This window comes from Sus scrofa, chromosome 15 (genome assembly GCF_000003025.6).
Source record: "Sus scrofa isolate TJ Tabasco breed Duroc chromosome 15, Sscrofa11.1, whole genome shotgun sequence".
Lineage (NCBI taxonomy): Eukaryota > Metazoa > Chordata > Mammalia > Artiodactyla > Suidae > Sus > Sus scrofa.
Window position 1 is genome coordinate 11,233,487 of NC_010457.5, and position 24,279 is coordinate 11,257,765.

General features: G+C 33.8%; 1 protein-coding gene across 1 annotated transcript in view; it reads left to right on the forward strand.

Moving 5' to 3' along the window:
- Positions 1-24,279, forward strand: part of LRP1B (LDL receptor related protein 1B) — a 1,887,165-nt gene that overhangs the window by 1,620,682 nt on the left and 242,204 nt on the right. The window contains 7 exon segments of the mRNA XM_021076285.1: positions 2,094-2,222; positions 4,452-4,571; positions 12,776-12,889; positions 13,129-13,278; positions 15,650-15,772; positions 17,483-17,602; positions 21,912-22,040. Coding sequence (XP_020931944.1) covers positions 2,094-2,222; positions 4,452-4,571; positions 12,776-12,889; positions 13,129-13,278; positions 15,650-15,772; positions 17,483-17,602; positions 21,912-22,040 — 885 coding nt within the window.

The window sequence follows — 24,279 nt, forward strand, 5'->3', positions numbered from 1 at the left end:
CCATCTGTAAGCCTGGAATGTTAGCCATGCGTTAGAATCACTCATGTTTCTTTCACAGGTCACTACAGGCCAGTAGTAAACCAATGCCTTTAGTCAAAACAGCAAGGCTTATTTGTATACAGTGGATGCCTGTCCTTGCTGCAAAGTAGATTAGGTACATCTGTCCCTACTAAGCCACCTGCTTCTCACTATTGGTGAAAGGGAATGAATCAGACAGAAAACGATCTTTTAAACAAGCATAGTTGTATTCACATGCAGCTGTAGAACAATATTGGATTCCTCGGAGCTGACAAATCCTTACAGAAGCATCTGGTATCCATGGTGCATTCGTATTGAAATCTTGTGGTCCAGCAGAGAGATGAAAAGCAACTCTTGGCTTCTTCTTATTAAGTCCATCTTTGGGAAGTGGGGATGTTTCTAGCATATCTGTGTCCACATCTGAATTAGTTTACCCAGAGCAGTTTATGAATGTTAATGGCAACATTACAGGGGTGAAAGGACACTTGCTAACACAGACCTGAAGCAAAGGTGAGAAAATCATTTGTTGTCATAAGTCTTGACAAAAAGATTAGGCAATTCCATTTTATACCAACCTTACTAACGCCCATAACAGAAATAAGAATAGCAAATATAATTAGAAAAAGCAGTTACCTTGTAAGAGAATTAGAGGACAGCTGAACCACTTTTTTGTTTCTAGAAAGAAACAGAAAATAAATATTGTTATCAAATGGACATACCTAAGCAAGAATTGTGCTCATATGTTTGTTTTTGCATAATAAGCCATATTTATAATGAATAATTTTTGGTTCTTCCCTCAAAGGCACAATGCTTATAAAAGTAAAATAGGTCATTTTCCACTGTTAATAATTAGTTTTCACTAGAAATGAAACATGAAACAGGATGTGTTTAAAATAGACAAAATAAGTTGGAAATGCTAGTAGACTCTCAGTAAGTGGATAAATTTTGTACAGTTCCTGATCTAAGATGGTTGTGTGTAGTAGTACCAGCACTCTTCTTTATATGTGTTCCTTTAAGTTAATATTTTTAGATTCCTAATTATTTGTTATTTCCTCTAAGATGAACTTCTACCTTAGCTACTGACCAGGGAAGTTTAGAACACACCAAGAAAAATAAAATTATCAGAGTTCGCCCTGCGGCTTAGCCGTTTAAGAACCTGATATAGTATCCTTGAGGATGCAGGTTTAAGCCCTGGCCTCAGTCAGTGGGTTAAGGATCCAGTGTTGCTACAAGGTACGTCATAGGTGGCAGATGCAGCTTGAATCTGGTGTTGCTGTGGCTGTGCTGTAGGCCAGCAGCTGCAGCTCTGATTTGACCCCTAGCCCGGGGAACTGCCATATGCCACAGGTGTGGCCCTAAAAAGAAAAATAAAATTATCTTTGGAGAGAGTAACTATCATTGAAAAATTTCAATTATAAGTCATTAATAGGTAGATAAATAGGCAATTATGTAGATATATAAGATTCATGTTCTGTTAAAATGAATTACATTCTAATAATAAATAAAACCCTGGAAACTTCAAATAGTATTAATGATTATTTAATTGAATATTCCTGAAATAAATCTTTAAAAATGAGAGTAAATTATATAATTAAGCTATGTTTCTTGCATTAGTGGAGGTAATGAATTTTAATTACCTCCAACATAGTTAATATGGCCAAATTCCACTGTAAAATTATTCAACAAGCAATGGAGTGAGTACAAGCAGGCAAATAGCATATGATACAATGAAAACATTTCCTTCCAAAAGTTTTCTAATAAATCTACTATTTAAAAATAAAAATAAGTCTATTTTCTCCAAGAGAGACCTTTCTAATATAGGGGTCACATACTGGCATTTCAGCAATGAAACTTCGCAATGGAAAAGCACCTAATTTGTACTTGTGGCAGTTGGCCTATACTCACACCTTGGGCAAACCACATAAAAACTCAGGCTTTTAATTTCTGATGAAAGTCCTGAGATCTAGAAGTAGGATAATAATTCTACTTTATTTTTATAATTAAAACTGAGAGATAAGTATTTTGGCATCACATGTGTTTGTTATTGCATAAAACATTGACTTTTTTCCTTTCAGCTAAAAATTCCTCCTGTAACATTTATTCTGAGTTTGAGTGTGGAAATGGAGAGTGTATTGACTACCAGCTCACCTGTGATGGCTTTCCTCATTGTAAAGATAAATCAGATGAAAAACTGCTCTATTGTGGTATGTGTTCAATTGTGATTTGCTTATTTTAGACAAAAGTTTATAATTCTTTTTGTAGTTTTTGGTGTGACTGTCTCCATTTGGTTTACATGTATGATTTCCTTACTGCCTCTCATTAGCATGTATGTAAGGTGATTGATTTGGTTGTGTTCTTGCTCAGAGCACCATATCTCTGATCCAATGAACATGATATTTATTCGTTGAAGAATTTCCTTATGGTTTTCCATGCATTAAGCACTAGTTTAAATAGAGCAGGAGCCTGTCTGTTGAGCTGCCTAGGTATTCATCATTAACAATGCATTTTAGGCTTACATTCCTAAAAATGTAATTAAGAAGTTTCAGCTATTGGGTGGGTAGTGCAGATTTACTCTGCAGCAGAGATCCACCATTAGTCAGCAGGGTGTTTTTGTGTTGATATGAAAGTTTTATTCATTCTATTTTCGCCTCCAGGATTGTCCCAGGAGTAGTGTCCTTAGGTACAAAGGCTGATTGCTTTAGCCATGATCCCCATTAAATATGGAATTCCACCAGCTGTGCCTCTGTGTAGGACACCAAGTGATAATCAACTATTCCTCTCCCTTGGAAGTAAGACTGGCTTTTGGTCCATAGTAAACAACTGCTGGTTGCCTTCATGGCAACAATATTTTCCCTAAAATTTTATGTCTGTGAAATCATTAATAGTTATTGTAGAAACAATCCAGATTATTTCTAAATTCATCGGATTTATTTTTGTGCTATGATAGTACTGGTATTCTATGCTCTGCAAAATTTAGGACTCTGGAATTGGTATATTTGACTTCTATTTTTCTCCTTAGTTTCATTATTTGGGTAATAGCTATACCTAAATCATCAAAGTTAAAATAAGAGGAAGATGGATTTTGGAAAATTCACTGGCAGTTCTCTTACTCTTTTACATTGCAGAATAACACACCCTTGGTTAAAACAGTAGTCAAATATGATTTGTTTATAATTGATATGTAACTAAAATCTGAAGAAATTTGCCTCAAATGACAAATTTCCTTGAATCAACAGATATGTAGTATATAGTATATATATATGAAGTTATGTATATAGTATATATATATATAAAGCACATGAATATGTAATACTAATCAGCTTACAAATTCACATTATTATGAATTGGCTTGAGAATATATTTCAGATTATTTTTAACTTCTTAGAAGGCAGGTAATGTTTGTGTGTAAAGGGGTTAGAAAACTTTTTCTATAAAGATTCAGCTAGTATTTTAGGTTTTGTAGGTCATACATAACTCCTGTCACATATTCTATTTTTTTTTATAATCCTTAAAAAATGTAAAAATCATTCTTAGTTTCAGAGCCATGTAAAAAACAGGCTTACAGGCTGCATTTGGCCTGTGGGCTATAGTTTCACAATTTCAGGTATAGATTTCAGGTTTTCAACCCATACCTCAAGTTAAATCTTTGTTCCCAAACCTACTAGTGTGTGACTAGTGAGCAGGGGTACTTACTTCTCAATATTTTAGTTTTTCACTACAAAACAAACCTAGCTGGAATGGTGGTTCAGAGCATTAAAATAAAAAAAAAATATGTATTTACATATGCTCAGTCTAGAGCCTGGCGCACAATTAGATTTCAGTAAATGACAGCTATTATTATTGTGAGTGATACCTTCTGCCCCAAATAAGAAAATGTCAGGAGAGTCTCATTAAAATAAATATAATTCAGAGGGCAATTATTTTCTTCCTAAACTATTCTGTTAGACATTTTTAGATGATTTTTAAGAGAAATTTATGGATAAATATGTTACTTTTAGATTCACTGATTCAGGAATACATATTTTGACACTTTTTTTCCTTGTTATAAAATCTTTGTGAGATGTTAAGGAAATAGGTTTTGGATATCTTCATTACTTTTGAGATGGAGATTCATTTATTCAGAATTGAATATGTGATATATGTTTATTTCTATGTTACGTGACAGAAATGCCAGAAATAATAATGTGCATGTAATTTGAAGAGAACTCTAAGGATGAATCACTGAGGTTGAAGCAGGCAAAAAGGCTTTTTAACTGAATGAACACCCTGATAATGCTTAAATATCCTAAACCAGAGCTTTGATGCTACATAGCACTTAATTTTATAGATCCACAACCCCGTTATTTTGAATGATCTGTGATCTATCTGTGATCTTTTTTTGTAAAATATTTCTATAAGACCTCCAAGTAAGTGTTTTCTCTTTTCTATTTAAGAAAACAGAAGCTGTCGAAGAGGTTTCAAGCCCTGTCACAATCGTCGTTGCATTCCTCACAGCAAGTTATGTGATGGTGAAAACGACTGTGGAGACAACTCTGATGAATTAGACTGTAAAGGTAAACACATGCTGGGGATGTAGGAATATTATCATGCTAAGTGTTTCCTAAACTCTTCCTGAGTGTGTTCCTGAGAGCACTAGGGATTCACTCTTTTAATACAAACTAAGTGTGATCTATGGATCACACTTCAGTAAATGCTGTTGGAGGGAGTTAGAGTCAACTCAAAATTATGACTGTATTCTCTATATCTAATTTCTGTTTCTTTGCTCACTTCAAAATTCTTGCCTTTTCTCACCTTTTCAGTTCAACCTCCTCATTTATGAGATATTTCTACCAGAATGTGTAATACTGAATTTACTTCTCCAAAATGTTCCCCTTCATTCCTTAATTCTTTTCCATGATATCATCATTTTCCTTCTTATTAGACAGGAAACTTTGGTATTATCCTTGATTCCTCCTTTCACCATATTTTATCACTTATCTAATCGTTAACAAATCTTCCAGTTCTTTGAAATATATTCCATTCCAATCTACTTTGAGCCTAGATTAACAGAGTGGTCCTTTTTCTTTTTTCTTCTTTTTTTTTTTTTTTTTTTTTTTTTTTTGTCTTTTTAGGGATGCACTCACAGCATATGGAAATTTCCAGGCCAGAGGTTGAGTTGGAGCTACACCTGCTGCCCTACACCACAGCCGTAGCAAGGTGGGATCCAAGCCATGTCTGCAACCTATACCACAGCTGGGTGAAACGCCAGATCTTTAACCCACTGATCAAGGCAAGGGATCAAACCTACATCCTCATGGATAGTAGTCAGGTTTGTTACTGCTGAGCCACCATGGAAACTCCCCAGAGTAGCCCTGTAATTAGTCTCCCTGTTTCTACTCTTTCCAATAATCTAAATTTTTAGTCATGCTAATACTACTAAGCATTTTAAGCATTTACTTTTTTAAAATTCCCTTTCCTCATAAAGAATCCTAATGTTTGCAGAATAAGTGACAAGTTTTTAGTCTGACATTTAAGTCCTCCTAAAATCTAGACCTATCATATCTTTCCAAACCAATTTCCCTTTATCTTTTCATTCATTGAACACTTTCTTGGGTAAAATTAATTTAGAACTGAGACATAAAATTTGTAAGTCATGTGCGTGCCCTCAAGGAATTCAAACTCTACATGAAAGATAGTCATTTAAACAGATGAAGGTGAATATAAGGTGCAATAATTGTACTATTAGGAAGGTAATTTGGCAGGGGTAGGGGGGACTTGGAAGTATCCTGAAGTTTTTAGACTAGATTAAATTTATCCTGAATCTTAAGGTTTAAATAAGGTGGAATGATCAAAACAGAAGAGAAATCTAAGTAGAGGGACCATTATTGAAAACTGCAAGTAATTTGATGTTTAGAGCCAGACCGCAGGCTGGGAAGTGATGAAAAAATGAAAGTGTGAAGAAGGAACCAGGACATGAAGATGTTTTTTGGTGCCATGTTAAAGAATATGAACTTTATCTTGTAGTCACCAGAAAATGAAAAACAACCCCACAATTTTTAGAATGAAAACTATAATACTGAAATCAGTAGGATAAAACAGGAGGCTATTACGGTAGCCAAAGCTAAGAATAAAGAGGAGGGAGACAGATATAACAGCATTTCAGAAGGTAGCATAACAGGTTTTGGGGGTAATAAATATAGGGAGTAATCTCCATGGGAATAAAGTAGATTGTGTGTGTGTGTTTTGGTTCCTTTTAAAATATTATTTGTTTTTATTAATTGTTAAAAAGTTTTTTGTGCCTTTTGTTTGTTTGAGGTTGAGATAGATAAGAATAGTCCATATTGTGAGGTTGGAGCACCTGTAGATCTTCAGATGGAACAATTCAAAAGGTGTATGGATAAATATAGAACTGGAGCTGAGGTAGTAGATTTAGACAAGAAATATTGATTTTGGACTTTTTTTTTTTTTTTTGCTTTTTAGGGCTGCACCTGGAGCATATGGAAGTTCCCGGGCCAGGGGTCAAATTGAAGCTGCAGCTGCCAGCCTAAACTACAGCCACAGCAACGCAGGATCCTAGCTTCATCTGCAGCCTACCCCACAGCTTGTGGCAAAACCAGATCCCTGACCCACTGAGCAAGGCCAGGGATTGAAACTTCATCCTCAGGGATACTCCCTGAGCTCCCTGATTTTGGAATTCTTAAAGAGAGAAAGCTCAGAGTTCTCTAGTGGCCTAATGGGTTAAGGATCTGGCATTGTCACTGCTGTGGCTAGGGTCCCTACTGTGCTGTGGGTTTGATCTCTAGCCCAGAACTCCCATATGCTGCAAGCTCAGCCAGAAAAAAAAGAGAGAGAGAGACAGAGAGAGAGAGAAAGCTCAAAGGATGTATAGAGTAGTGGTTGTTTTAAGGAAGTATATCAGAATTACCTGTTGAAATTAAAATTAAAGATACTAATTTAAAAAGGAAAAGTACACCACAGGACTAATAAAACTATCTTTATAAGAAATTATTTTTTCAAGAAATGAGGATAAGTTAGCACTGTAAAGTATCGTAGAGAAGGCAAGAGGGAGACACAGACTGTAGTGTCCACTTTATTTGAAAATAGGAGATAATCTGGTTACCTTTAAGAGAGTCAATTCAGTAGAATGGCAAGGAAAAGGCAGATCATGTTGACTTCTAACAGAATATGAAAGGTGAATGAGTAAAGACAGTGAATACAGACTATATTTTCAAGAAAGTATAGATGATAAAAGATTGAAAAGTTCCTCTGCCGTCTTAGAGTATATGACCTTGGCCAAGCACTTGAGTAGTTTACCCATCTAAGTTGACATACAGTTTAGAAAGAGTCAAGTACATTTGCAAATTAAATCAACTACTATTTCATATTATCTATAAAAGATTACAAATAATAAAATGTAGTTTACTGGGAGTACGTGGAGAGAAATGGTTAAACATTTGGATGAAAGGAGTAAAAGAAACTAAGGGAAGCAAAAAAAAAATAGATATGTTCTATCAGTTATTTGCAAGCAGGAAAGGAAAATATAATGAAAACATTCAGCTAGGATAAAAGTAAAAATATCAAGGCAGAATGTGAGGTAACTGAACAAGAGTTACAGAAAGTAGATTTTAAAACAAAATTCATGAAAAGAACCATGGAAATTTAAAAAGTTACTGTGGATTTTCTTAGAAAATAATTTTTTTTGAAAAGCAGTAAGTAAATTAGTATGTTTGGGTTTATTAATAAATATACTACCTAGTACATGGTAGGTGCTTATTAAATTTCTATTTGGGTGGTTGAAAAATTAAGTCTTCCAAAAATATAGATAGGTTTTATTCTGCCCAGTGACATTAGTATCAGCTACTGAATAACAATTTAAATAACTCAAAATAATATTTTCCCTTTTTAATCTAAACTCTCAAATTCTGTTTTATAACCGTTTTAGCCATATACTTAGGGACAGAACTACTATGTTGGAGAATCAAGTTTCTGCCAAAATTTTTATTTTGTAATAACAACAGTATAGAAATCATGACAGTTGGATAGCTTAAGAAACAAGAACAATGAAACCTTATGCCATGAAGGTTATTATTTCTGTATAAATTGTACTTTTGAAACCGCAAATGCTCATGGAAACTCTAGTATGCACAATATTACATACTAAAAATTAATAAACATAAGTAAATGGACTAGCTTCTTTGGGATAAACAAATAAGTAGCTTTTTAGATGGAAGGTTACTTGTTACAGTTGTTTCTTTTAGATTTGCTTTTCTTTCATATGAAGTTTGTACACATGGTATCCTTGTAGGGCACATTTCATGCCAAAACATCCCAGCTAAGTGTCCTTTTTCCATAAGCCAGTTTCTTTTTTCTGTTTGTTTGTTTCTTTTCTTTTTTTTTTTTTTTTTTTTTTTTAAGGGCCACTCTGCTGGCGTATGGAAATTCCTAGGCTAGGGGTTGAATCAGATCTGTAGCTGCAGGCCTATGCCACAGCCACAGCAATGCCAGATCTAAGCCACATCTGCAGCCTACACCACAGCTCACAGCTATGCTGGATTCTTAACCCACTGAGCAAGGCCAGGGATCCAACCCGCATTCTTATGGATATTAGTCAGGTTCATTACCACTGAGCCATAACAGGAACTTCTAAAAGCCAGTTTCTTATAAAGCATTAATTCATAGGTGTGTCCATCATACACATGGACACTTACAGTACCTAAAAAATAATGAAGGAAAAGGCACACAAGCAAGTTCAGGAAGAATAGTAAAAAAAACCTTATCTCTCCAAGCCTTTTCTTCTAGTTACTCCTTCTATAATCAGTCGAACATGGGAACACAGTGCTTTGCTGTATGTATATAGGTATGCACACACACACACACACACACACACACACACACACACACAATGTGTTATTTTGAATACAAATAAAGTACAATGTTACAAATTTAAATAATACAATAAAAACATCAATAAATACAGAGATATTTTGATAGGCTATGGAGAGGGGTTATGATGGGACTATCTGTAAATTATTTGAAGTGCTATTACACTTTCATTTGTTTAATTTAGATGTTAATAGTAATGAACATTATTGTTTTTTAAATTTGGCAAGGCAGTGGGTCTATTTACAGTGTGGAAATGGATATTAGAAGGAATTATTTTTGGTTTCTTCTTTGGAAGCAAAGCAAAATCCCAAATCCGCATCAATCTTTTATCACTGCCCCTTTGTAGCTGTTGCTTTCATGAGTGAGAGCCTCAGACATCAAGCTATCTGGGGGGATCTGAGGAGTTGCTCAGAAAGTTTGTCATTCTATATTCCTCTTCTGGTTGTGTCAGAGTTTGAACAGATTTGTGGAGAGTGCGTGATATCACTCATCCGTTTCCTGTTGAGATGAATATACTCCCTTTGAGAAGTACATGAACTTCCTTGGGTCACCTGAACATCTGTAGGTGGACTGGAGAGCAAGCATTTCTGAGGCGACCTAAAGGAGAGGAAACTGGTATTTGTTTTTTTCCTAAATTCACAGCAAATCTTTGAAGATTCTACAAACAACAAACTAAAGGAAAAGGATAAGGATTCTTGGACAGGAAGTTATCATTCCTTCTGGATTCAAATACCTTTAGAGCTTAAGCAGTAAGTTAAATAAAACATGTGGTTTGAAAGTAAACAGAAGAGATAGGACAGCAGATTTAATACATTTTTTCCTTGTCAGCTTCCCTTTCTACAGGCTGAGCAAGGGATTTGGAAAAGAAAACATTGAGTTAGGTTTTTTAATCTGAATCATGCTAAGAACCACAGAAAGACTAATCAATTTTATATATTTATTTCCTATCTCATTAAATGCTTTAACTGATATGGAGAAAAGAGAGTGGGTCAAAAAGGTAAATTAAGAAAGTATATGTGAGAAAGAATGGTTTTACTCTCTCTTGCTGCTACTTTTGATCCCAATCCCTGTCAAATCTTTCTTTTTAGTGTCTCATTGTTATTTTTGGTGTGGCTGAGGTATATTTTCATTCATATTTTGTAGGCTTACGTTTTCCTTTGGACTATCTGGAGGGAAAAAGTCTAGTATTTCTCCCTCAGTTTACCTGTATTTAGACTTCATTACTTTTTCGTCTCTTTTCCTGAACTTTCAGCTTTAAGAAAATTTGTCAGATAGCTTTCATATTCACTTGACAAATTAAGAATCCTATCATCTTACTCCCTCAACAATCACCCTAAGGGCGAAGCAAGCTTCGGTACTTGAACTGACCCAAATAATGTGAGAAAGGAATATAGTTGAGGGACCAGAGAGGAAGAGGTTTTGACAGAAGTATTTGCTTACTTATTAAGTGACATTGTTGCTTTTTGCATGGATTTGTCCCATCCCAGAACCCTCTTTCCTTGTCTACAAATGCTGGAGATGTTAATCCCCACAACCTCTTTGCCCCTGCTATTTATGAAATTGTACAACCACTTAATATTTCTAATTCCATTGCACTCTTTAACCCTCTGCTTGTTCTGAAACCTCTATATCAAGTCATGGACTCTATGGAGTAGAATTAGAAATAAAGGGACAGGCAGTTCCTATTTGCACACCTCACATTCTCTAAAAGGCTGTCCTTGCCCTCCTCATCAAGATTCATTAGCCCTATTTTTGATTGGAAAAAAGGGGAAAAAAAATAAGAGAAAAACATTTCACCCTCTATCTAGTTCTCCTGACCACTTGCCTCATGTTCTCCCCATGCCCTTCTCTAAAATGCTCTTTCCTAATCACTCTTCTCAACTTTGAAGTTATAATTTCTGTTCATCCAGTTAGAATCCTTCTCTTTTTATTTTAATTTTTCCAAAATTCTGAGATCATGTTATACTTGCTCCACATTTCTGCTCTTCACACAACTATTATTTACACTTACTTCCACCTCTGAGAGCCCTCAGCACTGTTTTTGCAACTCCATTACTGTGAAATCTCTGAATCACCAGTCCTCTTAACTGTCATAAGTGTGCTGTCTCCACGTTTATGGAATCATAATTTGCCTCTTCATTCTACCTGCTGCCAGTACTCACTCAGATGGACTCCCTACCACGTACACAGAAGATTCTCTGTGGAAGTTTGGAGGGAGGTGAAGATGGTGGAATGGATTGTGACTGTCTCCGCTGGCATCTTTCTGGCATCCTAAACTCAAACTTATTAGATAAAACTTCAAGTGTATTATGAATTATGAGACAAATCTTTGTAGACTTGTTTAGGAGTATTACCACTATCTAGAATATTGTTTTTTAGAGAAATGAATTCTATTCTCTAAATAAAAGGATTATAAGGAATCTTTTGGAACACAACCTCTTAATCGAAGACTACTGGTAGATAACAAAGTCAGAAACAAAATGTATATGCCTGTTATGATTATTTTCTGTTATATATTCCATTTATTTTTTCCATTAAATACTGAATGTGAAATGTAATTGAAAAGAATATGGAAGTTTTTTCTTTATTTAGACATAAAAAATCTATTTTTTCTTGTTTGGAACAGTGTGTTTATCTCTACTTATAATAGCATTATCTTTTTCACATGATAAAATGTAATTTTTAATGAAGAAAATAGTGAAGCAATTATAATTGCAAATTGTAAATAAAACATTTATTCTAATCATCATTTAAACACAAATAAGAATACATTTATAAGATACAATTAAATATAATAAGAGCAGTGCATTATAAAATACAAATGACATATGCACCTTTGAGTAAAATTTGCATATTTTAAGATAGCATTTTAACCATTTGCAATTGATATAATTTATATTTATAATTAAATAGGCTCTTTAAAATATCAACACTAGTAAAAATGGCATAATCAGAGAGCCCTTCGGGTTGTACGTTAACATAATCAACCTGTGGAAGTTTGAATTTGGAATAAAAATCTCACCTAAATTAATCTAACACACAAAGCATGCCATGCACCTGTTCACAACATATTGCTAGAAACCATTATATGGTAATGAATGTGTAAGCAAAGTGGAAGGAATATATGATTAAGAGTAAGAATTCTGTATAAAGTATATATAATGACAGTAGCATATCGAAACTGATTTTCATTTAAGCACAGCAAGGAATTGGAAAGCCATACTTTCCAACAACAGAGAGAAGCAATACCACATTTATATGTTTCTTGGCACCCATATTTCCTATACCAAATGTTAGTGAGATGGCCATGTAAAGGAGAATAACATAGCATGATGACTTTCTAGCAATGCTGAACCATTCCCTCTTTGAGTAATGAAACAAATGCTCAGTGGTTTTTCCTGCTCAGTCTCCGTCTGTCTGTCTCTGTCTTAATCATAGCAGGGAATGTTCTTCTTAGCAGACAGATTGGGATTTCTCTGTACACATTCAGGCATTTGCTTAGCATCAAAACTTTGTACTTTTTAAATTGGAAGGAGAGGGAATTTTCAGCAACAGTTTTTTATTTGTTGGCTTAGAGCTGGACTGGTATGATCACGGAAAACAAGCCACGGTCTCTGCTTTCATGCAACTTCAATTTAACGACGAGAGATAAATAAACAGGCAATTGCAATGCAGTATTATAAGTACCACAAAGTGTGGACGATCCCTGTGATGGGAAGATATATTGAGGCATCTAACCCAAGCTTGGTGGTGGGGGCCATGGGCCAGGTTTGACTGCCTAGAATTAAAAAGGCAAAACCAAACAAAATTATAAAAATTAATTAAAGTACTCAAAATGTTAAAGCAAGGAGTCACTTTCTGTCTAATCTATTTATTTATTTACCTGTTTTTCTAGTATCAACCTGTGATTCTGTTGAGTTCCGCTGTGCAGATGGGTCGTGCATTCCAAGATCAGCACGATGCAACCAGAACATAGATTGTGCAGATGCTTCAGATGAAAAGAATTGCAGTAAGATATTCCATTTCCTTTTGTTTGTTCATGCCTATGCACCTTTGGCATTACATTGAACAGTGTCCACCTCTCCACTGAACCTTGTCCAGAACTGATATGTAATTAACCCCTGTTGTGTAGGATAATTGTATACTTCTTCAAATGAGGTTAAATTTTCCTGTTTCTATGACCTACATAGAAGGCTCATAATCTTCACAGATGAGGTGTTTTTCATTTTTCTGTTTACCTCCTTATAGATAATACAGACTGTACATATTTCTATAAACTTGGAGTGAAATCCGCAGGGTTCATAAGATGTAATTCTACCTCACTGTGTGTTCTGCCGACCTGGATATGTGATGGGTCTAACGACTGTGGAGACTATTCAGATGAATTAAAATGCCCAGGTAATTTCCAGAAAGAAAAAGTCTTTGTGTTAAAGATTTAGGGGCTGCTTGTGCAGAATAAACTTATTAATTTTAATTCTCTTCTTTTTTTTTTTTTCTTTTCAGGGCCGCACCTGTGGCATATGGAAGTTCCCAGGCTAAGAGCTGAATTGGAGCTGCAGCTGCCAGCCTTTGCCACAGCCACAGCAACACCAGATCTGAGCCACAGCTGAGACTTGTACCACAAATCAAGGCAATGATGGATTCTTAACCCATTGAGTGAGGCCAGGGATAAAACCCTCATCCACATGGATACCAGTCAGGTTCTTAACCTGCTGAGTCACGACAGGAGCGCCTTAATTTTAATTTTTGATACAGATATTGTAGATTAAATTAAAAATAATCATCATGTTCTAAACATGCCAATTTATATTTTTTAATGACTTATGGAATGATACTTGAGTGATTTGTTCTATATTTGGATCATTTTCCTTTTTCTTCTTCATTTCATCATTAATCTTCTAAAGTTGATTATTACATCTTAAAATATGTAGTCTATAAAGTTTTCACTGAAGTAATACATACTGAGCGAAAACTAGGCAGAGGCTAAAGGGAGGAAGACTGTTTCTTACCATTGGCTTTTACTCATGTTATTTTACAGCTTGTATTCCCATGTTAGGCTATTTGATGCAATTACACAATCTTCTGGCATAGTAGTATGGGTAATAGTTATGATTACTGTAACATTACTAAATCAAGGTCAGAAAGGTATATGTATATCTGACTATTAGCCATCTTTACCTACATAAGCACTGAAAATTGTCATCTTATCTTTCCATGAGAAGGTCATGACCTTGTTTCTTTCTAACTAATTGAGTAAACATATTTTAAAAATATATAATAACACCAGAAAGAAAATTGTAAAATTGCCATGACTGGAAGTAGATATGGTATGTAGGAAACTATTACATGTGTTCTCATATTGCTCTTTTGTCCCCATGAAACCTGCTGTTGTATACACTTACTTTTTCCATGTTTAGTTGACATATGATAATTTTTTGCAATATTTTAGAAATTAATTTGTGGGTATTCCACATGCTAGTGTGTACACACACACATACATGTACACATATGATCTACTATAAATACTTTAATATTATTAATGGTACATAATGTATTAACTGGGCAATAGTATATTTCTTTTCTTTTGTTTTTTTTGTTTCTGCTCATCAGTGTCTAACACTCTGTGATGTTCCTTCTGGGTTTAAAAAGACTTGCTGAATCCTGAGAGGAACTGGAGAACATCTCTGGAGGCGCTGAATTGTGACTCACTACAACTCTCCCACATTTTAAAAAATATTTTACTCTTCATTGTACAAAACATTAAAAAATATAGAAACATTGTTTTAGAAAATTGGGTGTTTATACTAGTTAATTTTTAAATTATTTTGAAGTCACAATAAACAAATATTCACTAAACTTATAAATATATTTTTTACTTTTTGTAGTCTTTATATACATCTACAACTAATAAATTATTTTGAAAATTAAGTTTAAACAGTAATAGAGACTTGTGATTATATTGGAAAAGAAGGAAAGAGGCAGTCATGTAGACTTAGGAAATAAGTGGGCAGACATACAACAAGCCAGTAAAAGTTTAGTCTAAATATCTTGTTATCTAGGCACAATATGCTAAGAAAAAGTAAGATGTAGAACACAAGTACTTTTCATTTTTAATTAGATCTACAAATTTAGCATTTAAGAAAATAAAATGGAAGTCAATTTTGTTATTTTAAAATGGTCATAATGCATCACTACTGTGTGATTTACATGTGTACTCTTGAGATTTACTTCCTGATTGGCCATGAGTCAGTCACTCTAAATCTGTATAAACCTAGAGATGCAAGGGAATCAATGACATCCAGTAAAGGTAAAAATCTAGTATTTTGTATGTGCTCTCAGGGGGTATAAATTAATTTATTTTTATAAGTATGGAATTAAAAATATCATCCACAGAAGAAGATGATCCTTTGGCCTTATACTTATTCATTTTATACTCATCTCAGTTTTTTTGATTAGCTAAATTCCACATTATTTGGGTTTAACCAGTTTTTCCATTTGTCTCCTCTTTCTGATCCAGGATCCAATCCTAGATCAGATCTGGTTACCATGTGCCCCTGGTCTCCTCTGGTTTGTGCCAGTTTTTTAGTTATTCCTTGGTTTTCATGACCTGGGCATTCTTGCAAAGAACATCTCAGCTCTTTTTTAATCTTTTCTTGTTACATATCTCTTCCAGTTCAAGGAGTATTATTGCTTTGTTATCTGCTTATTATTGCAGAGGTCTAAGATTTAATTTAAATGATTTGACATTACATTCTATATTTTATCACAGTTCAAAACAAACACAAATGTGAAGAAAATTATTTTGGTTGTCCTACTGGAAGATGCATTTTGAATACCTGGATATGTGATGGTCAGAAAGATTGTGAGGATGGACTTGATGAATCCTATTGTGGTGAGACATTGCATCTTGCTTTACTTTTACAAACCATATTATTATTTATATACATAGAAATTTTATACAAATATTGCTAATTGATATTAACATTTAGTTTTATTAAATAACACAAAATGGTAAAAATTAAAGTGGAACAGAGGAACTTATAGTGGAGAATAGCAATCTCCCATCCAGCTTTTTCCTTTAATCTTTTCTATTTTTGTCAGTGATTATCTCCATCAATATGAATGATATACCTTCATTTCCTGATTTATTAACTTTAAATGCTAATATATTTACCTTCTGCTGTGAAAAATAAAGATTTAGCTCATACAACACATTATATTCTTTCTACCTGTTACTATTATCATCCTAAATGTTTCTACTTATTATATGTTTAGATTAAAATAGTATACTTAAACTTGCATTTCTTCAAACTGTCATCTGTTACCACACACTTAATTTCCATGTGTGTACATTTCATTTCACTTGGCAAGGTAATAAAGCATTTTAAAATTTTATTTAATAAAATTTATGGATTTTATGATTTCCAGGCCAAAACAATTTCTAAAAAAGCATGTATTCATTCTTTTGATTTAACACAAATATAGCTTACACTATGGTAGATAGAGTAGGAAAATAGATTAAAAATGGATTGTCTAAGAAATGTCAAATTGCCGTAAAAGTAAATGTCATTATGAAATATGAGGGTGCATTTTGTTTGATTAAGATGCTGTATATCTTTATATTAGAGACAGATTCTGAGCAAGATTAACAGAGAACCTTATAAGAACTAGATAAACAATCTTTAAGTAGGTCTTAATTTCTGGTAAAGAAGCCATTGTATATAAGGTTATGTCATCTTTAATTTTATTTTTTCTAGACTTGAGTTTTTCTAAATGTTTCTCTTTTAACAGGTCATGTATTTTAAATAAAGATGCAAAGATTTTAAATAGCTTGTAAGATTAAAATCAAATTTTTATTTTTATTTTCATTTATATTAATTTGGTTGGATTTTATTCTTGGGTGTTTCCTGGTGATAGACTGACGGTGTAGAAGAATAATCACAAATTTTAGAAATGAATGGAGTACATTGTTATAAATGCATAATTTGGTAATAAAATTCCAGCCACCATGCCAGTGAATTTGAGTGTTAGACTAAAGTGTTCCCAAAGAAGAGAAACAAAAACATAAAAATGTTAAGTATATATAGATACAGAGCTGTTGGCCTGTCGTCACACTAAAACCCCCTGAATCATATCATTTTAAAAACAAATGTATATGATGGTGAGTTCATATTTGTGGCCTTGCCTAGGATGTAAATTTATTTTTTTATCCAACTGTTCAAAAATGGATTAAAAATTGGAAAGAACTAGACCATACCTGGAATATTTATTTTATTTTGTATCTGTACATGACAAGTTAAAAAAAAGATAGGAATATACTTAGGGAGAGTGAACAGTGTAAGGACTAGTTCAAAGACAAACCCTGTGAGATTATGTTGAAGGAACAATATTCTATAACTGGGTAACTCAGAGGGAATATTCAAACTCTTGTCAAAATTTTCTAGAACTGTCATAAAGAAGAGGAATTTAGCTTGTTTTATGTGGGATGGCTGGTTTTAGCAAAGTCTAAAGAAGAACTGACTCACTGTCAGGTCTTTCCTAAAATGGTTGCAAATGATTTATTTTTTCTTTCGCACCTAAAATAGTCTTGTTTGTCTTCTAGATTCCTCTTGTTCTTGGAACCAGTTTGCATGTTCTGCACAAAAATGTATATCTAAACACTGGGTTTGTGATGGAGAGGATGATTGTGGAGATGGATTAGATGAAAGTGATAGCACTTGTGGTGAGTTGTTTCTTCTGTGTTCTCATTCAGTTTTTAGGAATGTGATACATATGCTCTATTGTTTTAGCACATACAGAAAACTTTGTTTTCTACTTTGTTAAACTTGACATTAACATATGTCTGTACATTTTGATGTAACTTTTTATTTTTTCATGACAATCTATTGGTCTACTATTTTTATATATACAGTGTGAATGTATTTGCAAATTGTATTTCTGGGCTTTGTTGAGATCTTAGGAATAGATCTCAGTGATTGGGATTACTTGGATCAAGTGATTGAAAACTTTTTCATTGCTCTTGATATGTATCCCTAAATTGCCCTCAAAATTTATTATATTGGCCTATACTGCTGTAAGTCACACATGCTGTGTGTGTGCATGCCTATGTGCGCATGTGTGTGTACTTTAATAACTACTAATATTGAATTGTTTTAAATGGCAAGTAAGGAAGAAAGTTATTGTATATGATTTTAAAGTGTTATTTAAAATTCAACTCCATCCGATTAGAGGTATAGTGTCAAATGTCTATATTTACATACTGTATGTCAACTACATTGACAACAAAGCCAATGTGATTGCTTTCAATTAATCCCAAGCATTTAACAAGTAATTTAAATTGAATTATTAAATGAATTTTTTAGGAGGTATAAGAAGGAATCAACCTAATCTGTACAGATTTATTATGATTGGCCCAGGCATTTTACTAATTTATTTATATGTCTATTTATCTATCTGATATATTTCCACATGTGTCTTTGTACCTATAGCTGTATATTCTTTGTTCATTATATCGGTTCTATTTCATAGTTTTTAGCATCCTCATTTAAGAGAGAAAAGGACCCAAGTGATAGAATAAGGCTCACTTAAGGGTTAAGTGTACTTAACACCTTTTTTAAAATTTTCAGAAGTTCTTGCCTGTCCTTTACATCACTATCATGGAATTAGGTAGATCAGATTTATAATGTTCACCCTGAACTGAAGTTCTCTGTACATTATATAAAATCAGAGATAGCCTTGAAAAGTAGGCCATTTGTTTTCCTGTAATAAACCACTTCAAATCTACTTTTTATTTACATAGCTGAAGCAATTTATACAATAAAGAAAGATAAAATATGGAAAAATTACTAACAAAAAACTCTGTAAGGAAAAATAAATCAGTAATTAATTAGATGACTGGCCAGTCTATTTTAACTACTTCATTTCTCTTTGCTATCAAATATTTCTTTTTAACAAAAGGTCTGTCTACTTACAACAGGTTGAGCATGTTTCCTCCCAGTCTCTAAAATTATCCTGCTTTTGACCCTTTGTATAATTCTACACTAAATAACTCCACTGATACCTCTGTCCTTTTTGAGTGGACACAATATAATGGAAGGTGATAAATACATCTTTTTCTGTTGTGTGACCACAAGCCAGTCCATTTTATTCCTTTTTCCTCAAATTCCTTACCTGTTAAATGATTACAAAACATTAGCCTTATGTAATTATTGTCATCATCTAACATGGCCATTGTGTATTATATAAATGAATTTATTTCCATTCTCTTTTGTTTTGTTTCTCCTATTTCCCTCATTATTTTTCTGAATGGTACTGGCACATCAATGTCTACCAATGTCCTGATAATTTTTTAAAGATTTAATGGTAATGGACATGTTTACTTGTTGTCAAAACATCCAGTCGATTTAATTTAGTCACAGGTTGCCATTTATATACTAACTACCAAGTTGTTGTCAGATAAAACTAGTGCTCTAAACCAAGTGTCAATCAATAAACTGAACTTAATATTTTAGGATTGGAAATGAACTTTATAAATAATTTATCTCAGTAGCTTCCAATCTTCACTTGAAAAAGTCCTCTCAGGGGTTTGTTAAAATGTAGATTCCTTGTAATAAAATTCATTAAGTAAAAAAACAAAATATAGATTCTTAATCCCCACCTCCAAATATTCTAATGTAGGCTGTAAATATATTCTTTTTTTCATAAGCATATAGTGGTTCTGACTTGGGATCTGAGGATTCAATTTTGAAAACCATAGTCTGGTTCACCTCCATCACGTGATAGATGAAGAAAGGAGATCTCAGGAAGCTAAGTTTGCTTGAGGTCACTCAGTGAATCAATGATGAAAACTAGGACCAGAATTCAGGTTTCTGAAATAGTTACTAAGTTAGATAGTAACTCTTACCAATCAAATATTGTATCTGAGTAGTTACACAAAATGCATCTGGTAGAATTCTTTCAGCTTGTATTCCTTTTCCCTTGGGATTAATTTCCCTGAGAAAGGCAATGTGTCTCCAGATGACAGTGAAAACTGTGGAAGGAATCCATGAATTTTTCTTTGGCTCATTTTCTTTCTAATTGACCATGATATTTTGGCATCCTCTTAATGCAGAATCTGTTGAACCACTTTCACGGGAGCCAGAAAATTAGCAGCAAAGAGTGTTATGGCATTTTATAGTTTGAGGTATCTTAGTATATCTACTCATACCCCTCATTTTAGAGTGAAATTCAGACATTAGTTTTCTGCAAGGTCATACAGAATTAAATTTCTCAACAGCCTAATCAATGCTATATCTATTATGCCTACCTTGAGAATAAATTGGAGTGATAATAAAAAGCTAGACAAGGAGTTTTAGGTGGATCAAACTTCCTTAGCAGGAAGAATGCATTTTTTACATCTCCAGCTTTATAAAAATATTATGAAAATTAAAGCACTACTTGAGAGTATAATAGTTAATATGACACTCTATGATTTTTATGGAAAACTTGAAAAGATAAATAATATGCAGGAATAATGTAAAAATAACTTTGTAGGAAGAGAATTTTATTACAGAAAGCACTAAAGACAGTAGATAACAGGTAAATTCATTTTTCGATTAAAGCAAAATTTGTTTAATAGATTTTCTTTATAATTTCTTCTAGTAATAGATATCATATTAAACCCTTTTCTGTTAACATTGATCCTCAATCAAATAAGGAAATCTGAATTACCTGGGAGACTTTTCAACCTCCCCTTGCCATCTGTCCTCCAAGTTAAAGTGTATGTCAGGAACAGGCATGTTTATTTTGAAAGAGATCAACAAAGTGGGTGGGTGTCCCACTTTGTCACTCTGCTGTCCTCCCATATTGAAACTATTGCATTGAAAAACATTTTTTTTCTCATAACAATTTTATGACTATAAAGCAAGCTGGTAATTTATAATACAATTAAATTAGCTTTAAATGCTTGGAAACAACTATCTTTCATCAATCCAGGCAGTCATATTTTCTAGAGATAGTAACATTTTAAAAATAATGCTTACAAATTGTTTTTTTAGCATCTATCCTATGGGGAGCATTTGTTCACAAGAAAATGAAATTAAAGAGAAGTTATATTTGGGAAGTATGTTACTGATTCACTCAACAAATATTTTATATCCATAACAATCCGATATGACTATACTTGGGGCTAGGGAAATATCAGGAGAAAGATTCATTTTCTAATTTCATATGATTACCCTATGCCTAAGGAGAAACAAGGAGAGATTACTCATGACCCTTTGAATTTACTTTCAAAGTTAACAAGCATTTTTTTTTTTTCTGTATGCATTTGAAAATAACATCATGCAACTAAAGGGACATTGAATTGATAGAGCAAAGAAAAGGTAGATTCTGTTTATTAAGTGTAAAAGCAAAGGAAACATGCATACATTATACTTTTCAACCACACAAGGTAGGGAATGACAATAATGATATTAGTGGTTAAGAGTATGTGCTCAAGAATCAAAATGTTTTGGACTCCCATCTCAACATGTGCAAATTGTGACTTCCTGCAAGCTTTTCAACTTCTCATAACCACAGTTTCCTTTTCTGTGAAATGAGATAAATGATAGTTCTACCATTTGGGGTGATTCTGAGGATTAAATAAGTTACTATGTTAAGTGCTTTGCATATATTAAGTAATAAAATGCGATGATTATTTATTATCCTTATAGGTCAGTTCTTTTTAATTTTATCTCATTTTTTTCACAATTCAATGACATTTCTCTAATGTGACTTTGCCACACTTTGCAAGGAGAAAGAATTCTTATTATCTTCTGCCATGCTTTAAGACACAGAATACTTGCTATTGAGAAGGAATGCGTCTTGAGAGGAAACCATCCATACAGGAAGGACAATAATTGACGATTCCAAATAGCTACAGGTTCTTCCTTGTCAGTGACATTCTTCTGCTTGCCTTCTTGTCTGTATAGGAAATGTAAATGATGATCTTTCTCAGCGGACATGCTGTGTGTTACCTTAATGGCATTTTTTTTTTTTCCTATGGGTTTCAGGTGCCATCACCTGTGCGGCTGACATGTTCAGCTGCCAGGGCTCCCATGCTTGTGTGCCTCGACACTGGCTGTGTGATGGTGAAAGGGACTGTCCGAATGGAAGCGATGAGCTCTCCACAGCAGGATGTGGTATGAAACTATGGGACAGTTGATGAAAGAAAGCTGCTGCAGCATCCTCAGACATTTGCTTTTGTAGTACTCACCATATTCTCCTTTACTCTCACTTTCCCCATCCCTGGACTCATAGGTAGTATCAGAATTAGGCACGTAGGATGTTGTCATCATAGTAGTTCAGCAACCTTTCTAACCACTGTTCAGATTGTTTCCAACATGCACAGTGGGATTATTCATTTTTAGATCATTTTTGATGCATGGAAACTTCATTTCTGAGATATTGTACCCACCCTATGTATGTGTGAATGTGACAGGCTTGTTACTTTCTTTTTAACGTCTTCCCTCTCTCCCCATCCCACACTCCTCTTGAAGACTTCTAGGCTGCCTATTACAGATACTCTGTTAAGGGCCACTGTGATCTTAAATAACTACTGATCGAAGGTAAACACCTATTAGTTCTATGCATAGGATATTAACCCTGAGGTCAGGTAAAAATAGTCTGGCTATACCTGGGGAATCAGAGGAACACCTTTGGAGGCCAGACAATTTACTAAGTTTCTATCTTTAGGTCACCTCAGGAAATTTTCAGGGAATTACTCAATAATAAAGTTTAGGTGCATTCTTTTGCATGATCAGGAGAAAGAAAGGACTGAATATTTGAATGCTCATCCCAAGGTCACATACGGGAATCTTTTGAGCTGAACAGTTTATCAAGAACAGTGCTGTTAACTCTGCTCATTAATGCGAAGTCTTCCAGTTATCTCTAAGATGGCCTGTCTTCAGGTCTTTAAAACTAAAGTGATGATGTAATAGTGTGTGTATGTGGGAGTGTGTATATGGGGGATATTTAAAGCAGAGATGGTAAAAGAAGACTTTGAGGCAGGCTTGTGTGCACAGAACTCATGCTATTGTAGAATAAATCACTTTGATCTTGAAACTGATATGTGTGTCTATAAAGGTCAATGGGGCCACTGAGGGCTACACAGTAAAGGATTATGCATCAATTCAGGGTTCCAGATGGTCCCTGTATACTGTTGCTGTTGTAGTGAGTTAATGCTCTGGGAGGCATGTTAACACTTAGGGGCCACATGGGTGCTATTAAGTAAATTATGTTAAAATACAACAAATTGTACTCAAGTGACCTGAAAGCATTAATGCCAAATAAGCCTCTGTAGCTTAGTGTTTAAAGAATAATTCATGTATTAGAATTGGCATAATTCACTTGAGTTATATAAGCTGTCACACAGTTCAAAGTTAGAGTAGTGATTAGTAATTGAGTTTTGCTTTGATTATAATGGGCAAATTTTAATGCTGCTCCTATGTGGCTTCTGGATCATTTTTGAAAATAAATTTGTTGCAAATAAGTCATACTTGATTGAATTCAAATAATTCTTTTTGTTTTACCTGCTCATATTTCTATTTCAATCATTACTGAGTTGAAGGAGGAGATTTCCCTTCTTCATATAGTATGGGGCTGTTTGGGGATCAGGAGCTGATAGGCATGTGAAAGAATAATTATAATATCTGAAATGTAAGGATGATATGGAGAAAATATACTAGCTCATCACAAAGAAATATTGTGCAAAATGCCTAGAAGTCTCTTGAAAGGATTTCAAAGAAAGAATAATATCTGAGTTGTGAAGGACAAAGAAGAAAGAGAAGTGTTCTAGGTAGAGGAGAGTACCTATTAAGACATGAAGCAGAGAGACTGTAAGACATTTTTTCAAGTGCCTGTTGTACATCAGTTATTTTGGTAGGTGCTTTTATTTACATTATTGAATTCCCACAGTATCTCAGTGAAGTGCTTGTAGGAATTGGCCAAAAATAATTATTGTATAGATAGGAATTGAAAGAGCACCTAGGAATTTATTGAGTACCTACAATGAGCTGATCTAATTCATTTACCTTATCTAATTCTTGTGAGAAAATTAACAGATAGTTTTTATTATCCCCATTAAACAGATACCCCAAGAAGATAAATAGCTTCCTTAGGTTAAAATTTTAAGTTGCAGAGTAATTTTTAGCAAAGACTTCCTCTTTCCAGTGTACTATAATAACATACAGATTTTTTTTTTAACTTAAAAAATTAAGATGTAATTGACTTGCAATACTGTGTTAGTTTTAGGTGTGTAATATAATGATTTGGTAAATGTATATCTTAACTGCAAAATGGTTACTACAATAAGCTTAATTAATATCTATCATAGAATAGATTCTTAACATTTGAAATATCCTAGATCTTAAGTACGGCATT